This window comes from Vigna unguiculata, chromosome 5 (genome assembly GCF_004118075.2).
Source record: "Vigna unguiculata cultivar IT97K-499-35 chromosome 5, ASM411807v1, whole genome shotgun sequence".
Taxonomy (NCBI): Eukaryota; Viridiplantae; Streptophyta; class Magnoliopsida; order Fabales; family Fabaceae; genus Vigna; species Vigna unguiculata.
In genome coordinates this window covers 34,403,633-34,419,283 of record NC_040283.1, presented here as the reverse complement: position 1 = coordinate 34,419,283, position 15,651 = coordinate 34,403,633, and the positions used below count along the sequence as shown (strand labels likewise).

General features: G+C 27.6%; 1 protein-coding gene across 3 annotated transcripts in view; it reads left to right on the top strand.

Moving 5' to 3' along the window:
• The first annotated feature begins 2,237 nt into the window (after positions 1–2,237).
• LOC114183963 (probable leucine-rich repeat receptor-like serine/threonine-protein kinase At3g14840) overlaps positions 2,238–15,651 on the top strand; it is a 37,961-nt gene continuing 24,547 nt past the window's right edge. For all 3 annotated transcript variants that reach the window (XM_028071176.1, XM_028071175.1, XM_028071174.1), the window contains exons 1-13: positions 2,238–2,435; positions 4,275–4,428; positions 8,392–8,463; positions 8,541–8,609; positions 9,253–9,324; positions 9,504–9,575; positions 9,803–9,874; positions 9,958–10,029; positions 10,147–10,218; positions 10,291–10,362; positions 10,474–10,548; positions 10,740–10,814; positions 11,226–11,288. In XM_028071176.1, coding sequence (XP_027926977.1) covers positions 2,336–2,435; positions 4,275–4,428; positions 8,392–8,463; positions 8,541–8,609; positions 9,253–9,324; positions 9,504–9,575; positions 9,803–9,874; positions 9,958–10,029; positions 10,147–10,218; positions 10,291–10,362; positions 10,474–10,548; positions 10,740–10,814; positions 11,226–11,288 — 1,040 coding nt within the window. In that variant the 5' untranslated portion in view covers positions 2,238–2,335. The remainder of the gene's footprint in view (positions 2,436–4,274; positions 4,429–8,391; positions 8,464–8,540; positions 8,610–9,252; positions 9,325–9,503; positions 9,576–9,802; positions 9,875–9,957; positions 10,030–10,146; positions 10,219–10,290; positions 10,363–10,473; positions 10,549–10,739; positions 10,815–11,225; positions 11,289–15,651) is intronic.

The window sequence follows — 15,651 nt, the reverse complement described above, 5'->3', positions numbered from 1 at the left end:
AGGAAAGAAACCAGAAAGATTTTTGTGTGTCCATCTTTTAATAAATACTTTACGTACTAATTAATACTATATATATAAGATATTTATTGAATTTTATAATAATTATTTTAAAAATTACGTTAACAATATTTTTTTAATTAATTTAAAAAATTCAATACAACACTAAAATTGTAATGAGAGTCCACAAAAAAATAAATAAATATACCAAAACATATTTCCAGTTAACTTATATTATATCGCTTTCTACAACATTATATAAAGAGAAAGGAATGTGTTGCTGCTTTAAACACTTACAACATATTAATCTTAAGTGTTATTGATTTTTTTTTCTTTGTAATTATAAAACATTATTTATTGCAAGTTTTATATTATTCTTAAAAGAAGGTTATGTGGACTCTCAAAATATTGTTTCTAATAAATGATATGCAAAAAATTCTTAATAAATAATACACTAAATAATTTTTATGTAACAAATAAAATTGTAGAATGAATTGCAATATAACTTTTATGTACCGTAAAAGATATTTTATATAGTTTTTAAAAAATACAGAAACAAAATAAATATATAATTTGATTTAAGAGTAAAATATATATTTTAAAATAATATATAATATAAAAAGGAAAAACATATTTAATTCTTTATTTGTTCTAAATGTGATAATGCATGAGGTAAAGTGTCTTTGTAGGGTTTAGGATTTGAAGAATTTTCTTTTAAAATAGAAGAGAGGTGAGTTAGGTAGATAGTGTGTATATAAAGAATAACAATTAATGATGAATACTAGTCTCCATTTGACCCACACAGAAATAAAGACCTTGACATTACTAAAACCAAAAGAGATCATATTTGTAATCTAAATTAATAATATACTTTTAACTTACAATTTTAATATATCTACATAATTATATAAAGAAGATGATTACATTTTTTTTAATTTATCTTTTAACATATGAATATAATTACATTAACAATTTTACACCTTTTACTTATTTTTTTTTATAATTTTTTTTTTTTAACATTTAATCATTTTTCAAAATTAAAACAACCATCTATAATAATAAAAATTCTCACAAATTAAATAAAAACCATCTATAATATAATAAAATAATAAAATTATTTATTTATACTTTTAAAATTATAAGAAAATTTGATTATTTTTATTATAGAAAATGTAAATACACATATAGGTAAATATAGGTAAAGTATGTGTTTTCATTAGAATTATTAACTGGATCGTTAATTGGATATATTTTTTTTTTTGGTTAAGTATGTTTTTAGTTCCTGAACTTTGATTCAAAATTGGAATTTGTCTTTATCCCAAATTTCGATATATTTTGGTCTTTAAACTTTAAAATTGAATTAATATAGTTCTCTTAACCCAATTACGTTAACTTTCTTTTTTTTTAAGGAAAATTAGTTTATGTTTTTGGACTTTTGGGTTTTCTTTTAGCAATTAGTTATGTTTCAATATTTTTGGGTTTTGGGATTTCTTTTAAAAATTAGTTTATATTTTTATGTTTTGGGCTTGGACCTTCTTGTTGGGTTTTCAACTTTTCTTAAACTTATGTGCCTATAAATAGAAATACTAAAAATTGATGTAGACACCACTTTTAGTCATATATTGAATTTGATTTCTTTAAAGAGAGAATTTTTTTTGTTCTTGGCTTAGGTATCTAGTTCTTATCAAAGATAAACATTTTGTGGCGAATTGTGGTGTCTTACATCTCTGTTTTATCCCGCGTTCTTTTCTACTTTATTCGTGTCATAGATTCAAATTCAGAAACGATCATACTCTTTTCTAGATAGGATCGTATCAAGATACGTTTGACGTCAAAAAAAGTTAACGTAATGGAGTTAAAAGGACTATATTCATTCATTTTTAAAGTTTAAGGACTAAAATATATCAAAGTTTCGGACATGAACGAATTCTAATTTTATATCAAAGTTCAAGGACTAAAAATATTTGACCCCTTTTTTCAAGAGTATTTAAGTATTACTGTTTTTTCTAGAAATATATATTTATCTTTATATATATATATATATATATATATATATATATTAAAATTAAAATCGCATAAGGGATATTTTTTTTTCTTTGTTCCATAATATTCATAATATTATCATGAATTAGTAATTATTGTGGAGGTGACATAGTTTTCTTCAACTCTCTTTTTCTCTCATTAATTTCTTTATATTCATTCCTTTACCAGTTCAATATGCTTGTGCTTTCCCTCTCTTATATATCTAGATAGTGACTTATATCTGTTTCTGTCATAACCCAATAAATTCGAAGCTTAAAGTAGTTGTTCACTCAGGAAATTATCAGCAAGAACAATCATGAGTAACCCTTCTTTCTTCTTCTTCTTCTTCTTCATTGCTTCCTTTTTCTTTGCCTCTTTTGCTTTTGCTTCTGGAGCCACTCTGCCTCAGGATGAAGGTACGTTAATAGCTGCACCAGTATTAGTTCAAATCATTATCGCTGTAAACCTTAGTTTATGTCTTGTTAAGCAACAACACTAACAATATCATCTTTTTATCTTATTTCTTTGAACTTTGGAAATATGATATTAATTTTTCTTCGAAGTTTATACACGATTTATTTTTCTTTTTTATTTTTAATTTCTGGTGGCTGAAACCAACCTTAATATAGACCAAAGTCAGATTTCACAAATTCCTATTATGTTCATCATAAACACCAACTTCCAATAAGGGATTTAAAAAAAATACTTGAAGGAAACAAAATAATATACTTAAAATTTATATATTTAATTATTGTTATTAATTTAAAAAATATATATAATTGATTATTGAATTTTTCCAGAAAAATAATAGTTTTTAAGTTGTATTTGATATATAATCCATTTTAAATAAATTTTTCTAATTTCATCTCTTTTACTTTTTACTTATTGGATACTCTCATTTGATAATATTTCTTGGTTAATGGTTAAGTTTCAAAGAATTAATATGAAATCATCAACTATAATTCTTCAAATCTTAAGAATAATTTCTCTAATCCAATCATTGGATCTTAGTGTCATGTTTGAAAATCGGTAAAGAAGGTAAAGAAATAACATCTTGTTTTCATATTCACGGATATTTTCCCTTCTCTCACTTAAAAAAATAATCTATTATTTTATTTTTCATCGATATACTTATTTAAAAAAACTTTAAGACTAAAAATAATTTATCAAAATTTAATCGAAAATTGAGAGACGTAGCTACTAAATAAAATTATATGATAATCGAACAAAAACTAAAAAATGGTTATGAAAAAGCATATATTATATAAATTTTCCTTCTATATTCATAAAAATATAAATATACAGAAAACTTATGAGATGAAAAAAATATTAACTATTAAACTAATATTTCAATATCAAGAGATAAGAAAGAATTACCTTTTTATCTTTGAAAAATGAAGGAGAACACATGAAATATGAAAGTAGAAAGAATGATTTTGTGTCTAATTTCTTTAAAAAAAACACAAAAAAAAAACATGAAAGAGTGAAAGATAACTAGAATATGTGAGAGACTTAAAAGATAATGATAAAAAATATAAAAAATATCTCAATAAATAACTTTTTCTTTATTATATTTAATTTTATGTTTTATTATTTATTAATATTAAATATTATACTTTATAAAATTATAAAATTTTATCTAATTTAATTTATATATTAATAAAATATATATTATATATATTTTTAAAAATTTTAAAATAATATATTTTTTAAAAAAATTAAAAAATTTGGGATAGAATTTTTAAAAAAAAATTTAAAAATTTTGCGGGGCCATGGACCCCTAAACACACACTAAATCCGCCACTGCCAACTTAATTTGGTAAACAATTACTACTCATGGATGATACTATCTCTCAACTCACTACAAAGATTGTGTCTATGCTAAAAAGATAATAATTAACGGAAGAAAAAACTATTCATGATTTTAAAGGTAAGTTACAAGAAAATGTTTTTAGAAATTGAATTAAACTCCAAGTTTAAGAACTAATTAGTAAAATAAGTAGAAGCCAAATTAGAACTTAAATTGAAAGCAGCTAAAGTTCTGATTATCAATTGTGAAAACTTATTTAATAACTAGTTAAAAAACATTTGCAGAGAGAGTATAATTTGAAGATTGACAATTTAAAATTTTTATAGTCTACATAATGATTTGGTATCTTAATTAGCTTTATTTATTAAATTGTTTTGTTTAATTAATGAGTTGAAAAATATAAGAAATATAATATGAATGGGTGTTGATGGTTTTGTTATGACAGTGGAAGCTCTGAAAGATATAGGTAAGAGACTTGGGAAGAAGTGGGATTTCAGCGTAGATCCATGCAGTGGAGAAAGAAATTGGTCAGGAAATGATAATAATATCACATGGGCCTATGACATTCACAATGGAACCGTCTGCCATGTCACCCGAATGTAAATCTTTCACTTTTTCTCCATTTTATCCATCCATACGACTAAATGAAACCAATTAGGTTATCTTATTTTATTTTTTTTTCGATTTTTGTTTAAGTTTTATTAAATAAGTCTTAATTTTGTTTTTATGCTCAAACATGTTTTTATTTTTGTCAATTTTGTTTAATTTGATCTTTTTTTACTAACACCGTTTAAATCATCAACGATCATGAACATTGACTATCATGTGTCACTTCGTTATTTTTTAAATTTTAAATTTTTTTTTAATTTTTTTTAATTTTTTATAGTTTCACTTCGTGATTTTTTTAATTTTTTTCAAATTTTTGTTAAATCAAATCCAATTATTGAAAAATCTTGTTCTTGATAGAACCTTCGTAATTATATCAAAGAGATTAGGATATATTTATATCTTTATCAACTTCACATACCTTTGAGAAATCTCCTTCTTACAAAATGTAGCTTGATGTCCACATGTGAAGTTTTTTCATTGTAAACTTGGTTCTCGGATTATTATATAGATTGTAGTTGTTACAATAGAATGATGCCAACATGGTCTTGTACCTTCAGCTCTCTAGATAAACTCCCTCGGTCACAAGGCTTCCTTCAATCCTTCATAAGTGACTTTTTTCAATCCTTTAGGGCAATATATTTTCTTTCAATGGTCACTATAAGAAAATCACATATTACTAATGGATTGTCAGTAATTATAAAAGTTTGTAAGTAATTTGATTTTATTGACAATTACAGACAATCAAAAATCCACAGGTAAGATGATTAACGATTTGTAAATAATGACCAACTATCTCAAATCCATCAATAATTATTGATGATTTCTATTAGTTAATAAAATCCATTGGTAAATGTCTTCATTCAATGATCTTCTTTCTACTTTCTTTATCTCACCCCCCTCTACTATTGTCTCTACCTAGTTTGTCATCTCTACCTCCAACTCCTCCTTTTGTTTCTCCTCCTCTTCCTCTTCTTCTTCCTCGTCCTTCAACCTTGGTTGTCATCGTCAATAAGTTGTTACCATTGTCGTCGTTGTGCCTTCTCCACTTTTTCTTCTTCCTTTTTTGTTCTTCTTTTCCTCATCCTCCTCATTCACTTCTTCTTATCTTTTCTTTTATTTGGCACCCATATCCTCTTAATATACAAAAAAATCTCATCAGACTTGACAAAAAATTTGTCACTCATTTTACTGACATATTTACCAATGAAAATATCCATTGATAACTGGAATCACAAATTATTGACAAAATAAACCATCTAATACATTACTGATTGATACCAAAGGATTTTATATCGATGAAAATATTTATTGGTAATTTAAATTATAAAATCTGTCAGTAAAATCAATAGATAAATTTGGGTTTGCTAATTACTTTATTTTGGTTAGTAAAAATTCATCGATGAATCAGACTTACAAGGAAATTTTCTACTCATTTTACCAACAAGTCTACCAATGAAAATATCTATTGATAATTGGAATCATAAATTATTGTCAGAATAAACCGTCCGATACACTACTGATAGATACTGAAGGATTTATTATCGGCAAAAATATTTATTGGTAATTTAAATTATAAAATTTGTTAGAAAAATTAATCGATGAATTTGGGTTTACTAATGAATTTATTTATGCCAGTAACAATCCATCGACATATACGAAAATTCCTATAGTAGGTTTACAAACTCGTTATCTTTTGCAGCCTAACAACATTCAAGTTTATTGTAGTATCATATGTAGTAAACACATAACCTGTAAGAGATTTTCTAGTGTCCAAATAACCTCGTAGTCCAAGTCAACATTACCTTTTATCGGAGCATCTGTGGAATGTTTGAGTCACTTTCATATAGATACACTTCCATTTAAGTGAAAGCATTTTTAACACCAGTTAGTAATGAACAAACCCATAAAAGAAACATGTCGCTACCTCCAATCTAAAACCTTAAAGCAATGAATTTATGTATTTTCTTTTTTATATGTAGCTCAACTTTGTGATTTCTATTTAATGTGGTACTTATACCCATTGGGCATCCTTTTCTAAAACACTAGATAAAGATGTTAAACTCACCACTTTTACATTGTAGCATTAGTCACCTTTTTTTTAACTTATTTCACCCAATATAATCCTCCTTCCACAAAAGAAATTTGTGAGGGTGCAAAGGTGTTTTCTTGATTAAGACCAACTTCTCCCTATCATTTTGGATAGCTTTTGTGATTGAGTTCCCTTCTTTGTTTTTTATCATCCTCTATTTGTCTATAAAATTTGCTTGAGACTATCAAATTTCCCTTCTTGGTTCATGCCATTACATACATTCGGGTCAAAATGTTTTCTATTTCATAATAGCAATTACTTTTTGCGCCCGATGATTTCTTCTTACACCTCCACGAGGGTCTTTACAACATCTAAAATGCCCATGTTTGTACGGTGCATTTCAAAAACATTCTATGTTACACATGTAATGTATTTCTGAATCTGAAAATACATTTCCAATTGTATATTCTAGAAATACAATATGAATTACATAAGATTTTTAAAATGTGTAATCTAAAAATGTATTTTGGTTCATATAACCTACAATATATTTTCATATTTCTGAATTTCATAATACAGAAATGTATTTTAGAATACGTAATCCATAATACATTTCTCAGTTTCCAAATCTCGTAATCTAGAAATGGATTCCATATTATATAATATTTCTAAATTTCCAAAATCCGTAATTTGAAAATGTATTCCAAATTATGAATTTTGAAATACATTTCCAAATATTTAAATTAAAAATTCCCAAATATATTTTTGTATTGCATAGGAAAAAGAGACGAATATGCTAAAAGAATACTCTTTTATTTCCATTCCATTTTCCAAAGTTGTGGTAGCCATCCATCCTTGCCTTGTGCGTGTTGGGCTGACTCTTCGGCCCACTCATCTTGTTTGTTGTAGCCCAAACATTTCCTCCGTCATTTGGTCCTCAAATTGTGTCTCTGGCCCTTGTACATCCTTTCTGACACACCTTCTTGTACTCTAAAAAAAACAAAAAAATAAATAAAAAGGTGTTCTAGAATTTGACCTTGCCCAATTTGTTACAACATTCTTTATAGGTTTTTATGATAAATATTATTCTAAATAATTAAAATTTACAATAAACAATGATTTTTTAACATATAATTTATATTTTAGAAAATTAAATATACTTTTAATTTTTAATTTTAGACTTAAAATTAACATTTGTTACCATCTTAATCTAATTATCAATTTTTAAAAATGAATGAATATTATTTTTCAAATTCAATAACATTAATATTTTTTAAGTGTTAAATGATGTTATAGTTTAGAGAAAAATAAATCCATTCATTTTAAATGTTAGAAACCAAAATATATGAAAATTTCGTATTTAGTTATAGAGCTAAAAAAATATTCAGTTCTATTTTAGATTTACAATTAATGGTTTATGTTTTGATGTGGTACTTTAATATTCTCGCGAGAGTCTTAACAGTAAATAAAAAATAAAAGAGAAAAATATTAAATATGATTAATTGAAAAAAAAGGATGAAACCAATTTATAATAATATAATATTTAGATAGCGACAAAAGTTGATCCAGTCCAAGTTCATTGTTTATTTTACGAGAATAGCATAAATTGATTTTTTTAAGCAAATTGTCACATGAAGTAGTGACAGAAATGTGAATCTCGTAAACAAACAAGACCTTTATAGAATAATTATGTCTTTCTTAATTACCAACACATTAATTCTTTATTTTATTATTTAAAAAAAAAAGTAAATACGCCATTCCTTAAACTCTTAAAAACTATGACAGTATGTTTTACATATGCAAGTTATAACAATAAACTATATAAAAATATTGATTATTCTTTCTAGATAGTTAAACATATATTTAGTTTTTATATATTTGACTTATTACATATAAAGTATTTTATGGTTAAATAAACATGCAGATTTTTGAAATCACAAAGTCTTCCGGGTATGCTCCCGCAGAATCTATTCAAGTTGCCTTATCTTCAAGAAATGTATGTAATTTTCAAACGTTACTCACATTGAATCTCAAATTATGAATATACTTGTCAAGACACATTCGTTGTTGCAGTGACCTCTCTCGCAACTATCTGAATGGCACAATTCCTAAAGAATGGGGCTCAACGAAACTTGTCACCATGTAAGATTTCCTGTCATTCTTTATTTTGAGTTTTAAATTATCAATTTCTATAATACTTCATCTTCACATAATAGAAAAACTTACATCTAGTTTCTTATATGTTTTTAATATTAATGTATAGTCAAAATTAGATTTGTTTTCATGATTAAATATGATTGAAGTTTGTACGTAAAATTGAAATTCTTTCTATTTTAAAATTTGATATTTGAGATAAAATATATTAAATAGTATTAAATAATATAAAAAACTCAGATGTAAGATTAAATGTAAAATTAAATTGTTGTTTAACCCACTAAATAAATATAACGTAATTACATTTATTTATTTTTTAAATTGAATCAAGAACAAATTTCAATTTCATATTAGAATTTAGGAATTAAAATAAATTAAACTTTTTTTTTAATTTGGTAATATTTGTAAAAGATTGACAGTGAAGGTTGTGATTATGGAATGGTTCACAGTAAGCTCCAATTTTAATTAGAGAACGTAAACTTTTTACCCAAGTTTATATCGCATATTATATATTTTGTATAGTAACTGGATCTCTTAGAAGTTTAAGCTTTAGTTAAATGCATTATTTATATAGTTTGAATTTTAAGAACACCATCGGTTACTAATGAATTTTTTTTTCTTAATGTTACAGTGCCCTCCTTGGAAATCGATTGACAGGTTCAATACCAATCGAGATAACAAATATATCCACTCTTGAAGATTTGTGAGTTTCACTTTCCAGAACTCACCAAAGAAAAAAAGTGTTGATGCATCTATTACGCAATTATTTAGACTAAAAAAACACAACATTTATGCTAATTACGAAGCAGAATTTAAAAGCTGTATTAAATTTTCAAAGAGTCTGAAATGGAACTTAACTTTACCATTAAATGAAATGAGCAGGAACTTGGAAGCCAATCAATTGTCTGAAAGCCTTCCTCCTGAGCTTGCTAATTTAACCCAAATTCGAAGATTGTAAGCACTTTATTCTTTTTCCATTTTATTTCTTATCTCTTAATTGTGTCTCCTTTGCCTTAATTTCTATTTTTGAGATTGTTTAAGGATATGGACTGAACATTATTAATTACTTATAAGACTTTGGACAATCCTCATTTTATATGTTAGTTTGGTAAAAATAAATTAAATCCTAAACTTATATTTGAAACTGGTCCAATTTATTTGTTGACATAAACTATACACAGGGTACTTTCCTCCAATAATTTTACTGGAGAACTTCCGGTTGCATTGGGCAAACTCTCTGAATTGAAAGATTTGTAAGTTTAGTATTCTTTTTATACTATGGAGTGATGAATAATTTAAAGAATATTATTTTTAAACTAAAACTCTCATTGTGCAGTCGAATAGGGGACAATCAATTTTCTGGGAAGATACCTGACTTCATTCAAAATCTGAGAAATCTAGAGATATTGTATGAACTCTACTTTTTATTTGATCTCACTTTATTGGTTTATTTTATTTGTTTTTCCATTATTTGAATTAGCTTGTCCTGTTTCTTGAAGTCATAATTATTACCATAATTTGACAGGAGGATTGAAGGGAGTGGATTAAGTGGACCAATTCCTTCTGGAATTTCAGATCTGCAAAACTTAATTGACTTGTATGCATGGTTTTAAATCAACTTTCATTAATTTCTGTTTACTTTGCCATTATTCTAATGTGATATATGCAGGATAATTAGTGATCTAAGAGGATCTGAAACTTCAACTTTTCCTCTACTTGATAAAATGAACTTGGAGAAGTTGTGAGTTTATTACTTTGACTGTTTTTTTTTTCATTAAAAATTCAGACAAGTCAAGCAAGAGCTACTATTAACATAATATAATGTTGTCTTGTCTATGTTGATGTTTGTCAGGATTCTGAGAAATTGTAACATCATTGGAGATTTACCCGAATATCTTGGGAAAATCGCAAGTTTAGATGACAACTTGTAAGTGCATACTTTTCATTTTGTTTACAACTAATCATCAAATTTTATTCTAAATTATTTTTGTAACTTTTCATTTTATTGCGTTGCATACTTATTGCTTTGATGATCAAACTCTAATATTGCTTTCTAAACCTATTTAGTTGTAGCAATTTACTACTACTAACTCAAGTTCAAAATGTTTTACTTTTCAGAGACCTCAGCTTTAACAAGTTGACTGGACCAATTCCAAATACCTATGCTGCCCTAGCAACAAAAGTGACGAACATGTATGAAAATTTTCACATTTTTTTCTAACCATTCTTAATTTGAGATACGTTAATTTTCATTCACAAATCTATTGATTTGAGCTATATTTTTTTTAGTTTAAATTGAAAGTTGATATCGATTAAAAATAAGATTAATTTATAATATATAAGTGAGTGAAATCTCTATTTTATAAGCCGGTTTGTGGAATTTGAGTTAAGCTTAAATTCCTCCCTTTTACATATTAAAGTACTTAGAGTCTTTACATTTAGAGTGTGTAAACACCTCAATACACTTAATTTAAAGTATATATGTATGGTCACAAATTTCACTTTGCAAGCCAATTTTTTTAGGGTAGAATTAAGCGTAAAATCCACTTTTAACGTCAGCTTAAGATTTTTATATATTAATCTTCTAATATTTTTCTATTGTAGATATTTAACTGGAAATCTTCTAAATGGACCACTGCCTTCATGGACAGAGAAAGCCAAGTCAATGTGAGTTCTCTCTTCTAACAATACTCATCGTTTATGAAGCATAAAAAAAAGTAGAAACATATTATTTGTTCCTGTTCTCTAATTAATTTTGTATACTCTTATTTCATTATCTTTTTTATTATTCTATCATTTTCTATATTATTCTTTATGAAACGTTATTTTACTTTTGTTATATAGTTAATGCTTTTGTCCATGGATGTTAAGTAGTGACCATGTTGTTGGCCTAGTAAACATAAAGTAAATACACCAACATGGATGAAAGATCTTATTTTCAAAATTTAAATATATTTTTATTCTCATAATTTCTTCTTTTAAGTCTTCAAACTAAAAATTATATTTCTAGTTTCCATATTATAGAAAATAATCCTTTTAATCTTTTGTCACTATCAATGTTATACTTTTTTTTTTCAATCAACATATTTTGTATATATGTACATTTACAAAAATAGAAAAGAGTTTGACCTGTATTTTGCATAATTGAGCCAAAATCTTATAGTAATAATGCATGTATTAGATAAACTCACTCAAACTCATTCAAATACACAATTCTAACTAAGCTAAGGCATATTAAAACTTTTCACCCTTGCCACATTTTATCAACTTTTGTATTAAACTAGTGTTTTTTTTTTCAAATTTACCAAAATGGGCAATTTAAAGAAAAAAATTATGGATATGGATAAGTTGTGTCATCTTGACATGACTCCATTGTGAAAAAGTCGTGTTACAATGATACGATTTTAATACAAAACCTTTTTTAAGTTGAAGTCGTGTTAATGTGACACAATTTTAGTTAGTGCACTTTAAATTAGAGTTGTGCCAAAGTGGTACGACTTTAGTTAAGTTTTGGAAAAAGTTGTGCCAAGATAGCTTGACTTTAGCTTAAAATACTATGAACTAGAAACATGACTTGAACTTTAAAATTGTTTTGAACTAAAGTCGTGTCACCTTCGCATGACTTCTTTACAATAAAATCATGTTACCTTGGCACAACTTACACATATTTGGAATTTTTTTAAAAGGTTACCCATTTTGTTAAATTAAAAAAAATTACACTTTGGTAAAAAACTTAAAATTGTCCATCGTAAATGTTGTGGAAAATCATTATTTTTTTGATTGATTCCTTGATTGAATAACAAGATGTAGATGTGAACATCTGGTTTTAGCCCCACCCTTGCAAACATGATGAGGGAATGTATGTGGGTATTCCTTGCATAATATAATCACCTTAACATTACTTCCAATTTAAATATTGATATCTTTTTCTTTTTATCAGCAAAGAATAGAATTAAATTAAAAGAGCACTTGAGAGGTGCTCCAACCCTTGTACAAAAAGAACCTATACGAATTGATGCATTAGCTTAGCATCATGACTTCAACAGCCAAGCCCAACCAAAACAAATGGTCACACGAATCAGCATTATGGTCCACAAACAAAAAGGACCATAAATATACATCTTTATCAAATCACATATCGTTGAACATGCTAATGACATCAAAATCAATTCTCCTTCTGTAATCAATAATAACAACAACCAATTCTCCTTTTTCAATTAGGTATGCTCCTGCTAGCTTAAAATACTCCACAGTTTGAACCGTAGATGTAAGGATTAGCATAGGCATAGTCCCTAATATTATATTGACCTTACTCTCCCCAAGCAACCCTATCAATGCAATACTTGATATCTATTAGAGAGTAACAGAGTATGGCAAACAACGTGTAAGAGAGAATTCCACCACTGACTTTGATGTAGAACAACAAAAGTATGGTTAACATTGGAAGCCTGAACTTGAATTCCTAGGCTGACAAAATATGCACCGAAGCTGAATGTCTACGAGGACCATACTGCTCTCCTATTATGCCTGCTACTAGCCACTCGTGCAACCCCCTTTTGTATACCTTGAAGCTAGTTTATGCCTTCCTCTTCCTTGAATGGCGATATATTTTTCCTTTAATTTTTATGGTTTTCATCTTCCCATGACTTGAGGATCTTGGCTCCCTGGCATTCTTAAACATACAAAAATTATCATATCAAAGAATTTTTAAGCACATATAAGAGGAGAGACACCAATCACTATATTAGAATTTTACAGATGGAATTTTATGTTTCACCCATACTCATGCATTTACTTGTGTAAGATTGAATATCTCAATAGCATCTACTTTATTTTGTTTAAAAATAACCTCATTCCTTTGTTTCCAAATTTCCCTATAATTGCTAACCACATTCCTTTCAAAATAATATTTTGCTGCCTATTAAGGCTAGCAAGGCAAAAGTGTTAGATTCATTAAGCATCCTCCATGAACCATACTTTGAATCCAAAATCAGTTTCCATACACCATGATCCTCCATTTCCAATTTCCACTTCCATTTAGCTAAGAGCGCTGTATTAAAGTTCCCAATGTCTCTTATACCTAAACCCTTCTTCTCCTTTGGCTTAAAAATATTTTCCTAACTTACCCACGCTATTTTCCTAGCTTCAAATCCCTAACCTTAGAGAAAGTTTCTTTGTATTTTGATAAGCTCCTTTATTACACTAGTGGGCATTTTAAAGAAGGAGATGTAGTATAAAGGAAGAGCAAAGATTACCGATTTAATGAGGTAAACCTGTCTAGCCATGGATATTAGTTTGCCTTTCCAACTAGAAAGCCTACTTCTAACTTTATTAACCATCAGTTTCCAAAATTGATTCTTAGTTGGGTTCCCACCAATTAGCATTCCAAGATACATGAATGGGATTTTCATATGTTTAAAATTTAGGATATTGGAAAAGTCTTTAACTAATGTTGCTTCCATACCTACACCTCCAATTTTAGTCTTGAAAAAATTAACTCTAAGTCGTGAGGCCAATTCAAAACTTCTTAATATAGTTTTAATGACCCAAGCATTTTGAATATTTGCCTCACACATAAAAAGGGTATCATCTTCAAATTGTAGCAATTCCACATTAGTTGCATTGAATCCTTCCACAGTATAACTTTTTCTTTACAGCTTGTCTAATCATCCCTGCTAAACCCTCTGCTACTATAAGGAATAAGAAAGGTGTCGTAGGATCTCCTTGTCTAAACCCCTTTGTAGGGAAAAACTCCTTAATAGGGCTCCCATTAACCAAAATGGATATTGTCGATGATTCTAGACATTCTTTTATTGAACCAATCCACCTAACACAAAACCCCATTCATGTAATATAGGAACAACCAACCTACTGAGTTGTAAGCTTTTTCATAATCAACCTTAATTATCGCCAACCTCTTCTTCTTAATTCTATATTCTTCCACCACCTCATTGGCTACCAAAATACTATCTAAGAGTCCTCTTCTTTTAATGAATGTTGATTGAGAGTAATCTATTATCTTAGGTAGTACACTCATTAGTTTATTTGCAAGGATCTTAGATATAATATTATACACATAACCTGTAGTCCTCCATATCTAAAGGATTTTATTTTATTTTTGGATTTTCCCTTTAGGGATTTTCCTTTTAGAAAGAAGCATTACACCCTTTAGGGATTTTCCTTTCAGTTTGGAACCATGTTACCGCTTGACAAACATCGGCCTTTACCGTGCACCAATTATGTTTTATGAATGAGAAATTAAAACCATCTGGACCAGGGCTTTTATTTCCATCACATTCATTTATGGCTTCCTCTACTTCATTATCACTTATATTCTTTGTTAAATGCCTGTTGTCATTCTTTGAAATGTTTGGAAATTCAATATTATGGAGATTAACACTAGAATTCCTAGATGTAGAGAAACTTTTTTCAAATATTTTCCTTACCTCCTCTCTAACCTTAACAAGATCCTCACACCACACTCCATCTAGATCCAATCCTTTTAATTCATTCAGGCCTCTTTCCATCTAATCTAAGAATGGGAATATTTAGAGTTTATATCCCCTTGTTCGAGTCATTTAACCTTTGCCTTTTGGTTTAACAAGGAACTTTCCTTTTGTAAGAGCAATTTTAACTCACTTAGGAGGTGCATTCTTCTTGATTTGTCCTCTTCTTCTAGATTACTTTCATCATCCTTTTTGATTTAGACTATCTATTTTCGAACTGAGGCTTTGTATCTTTAGTCCTATTATTCCAAAAACCTCTCTATTCTAGGACTTTAAATGATGTTTAAGATTTTTTTAGCTTCTTTTTTAAAATTGTCATTGGGCTTCCTACCCTATAGTAAGACTCCTAAGACTGTTTCACTGTCTTCTTTAAAGATGGATTCGAAAACCAAATGTTAAGGGTTTTAAATGGCTTGGGTCCTCAATTAATTGTAACTGATTTAAACAAAAGTGCATAATGATCGGATACTTGTTTACCCTTTATATATTGTTTACTATCTGGCCAATACTCTAACCACTCTGAG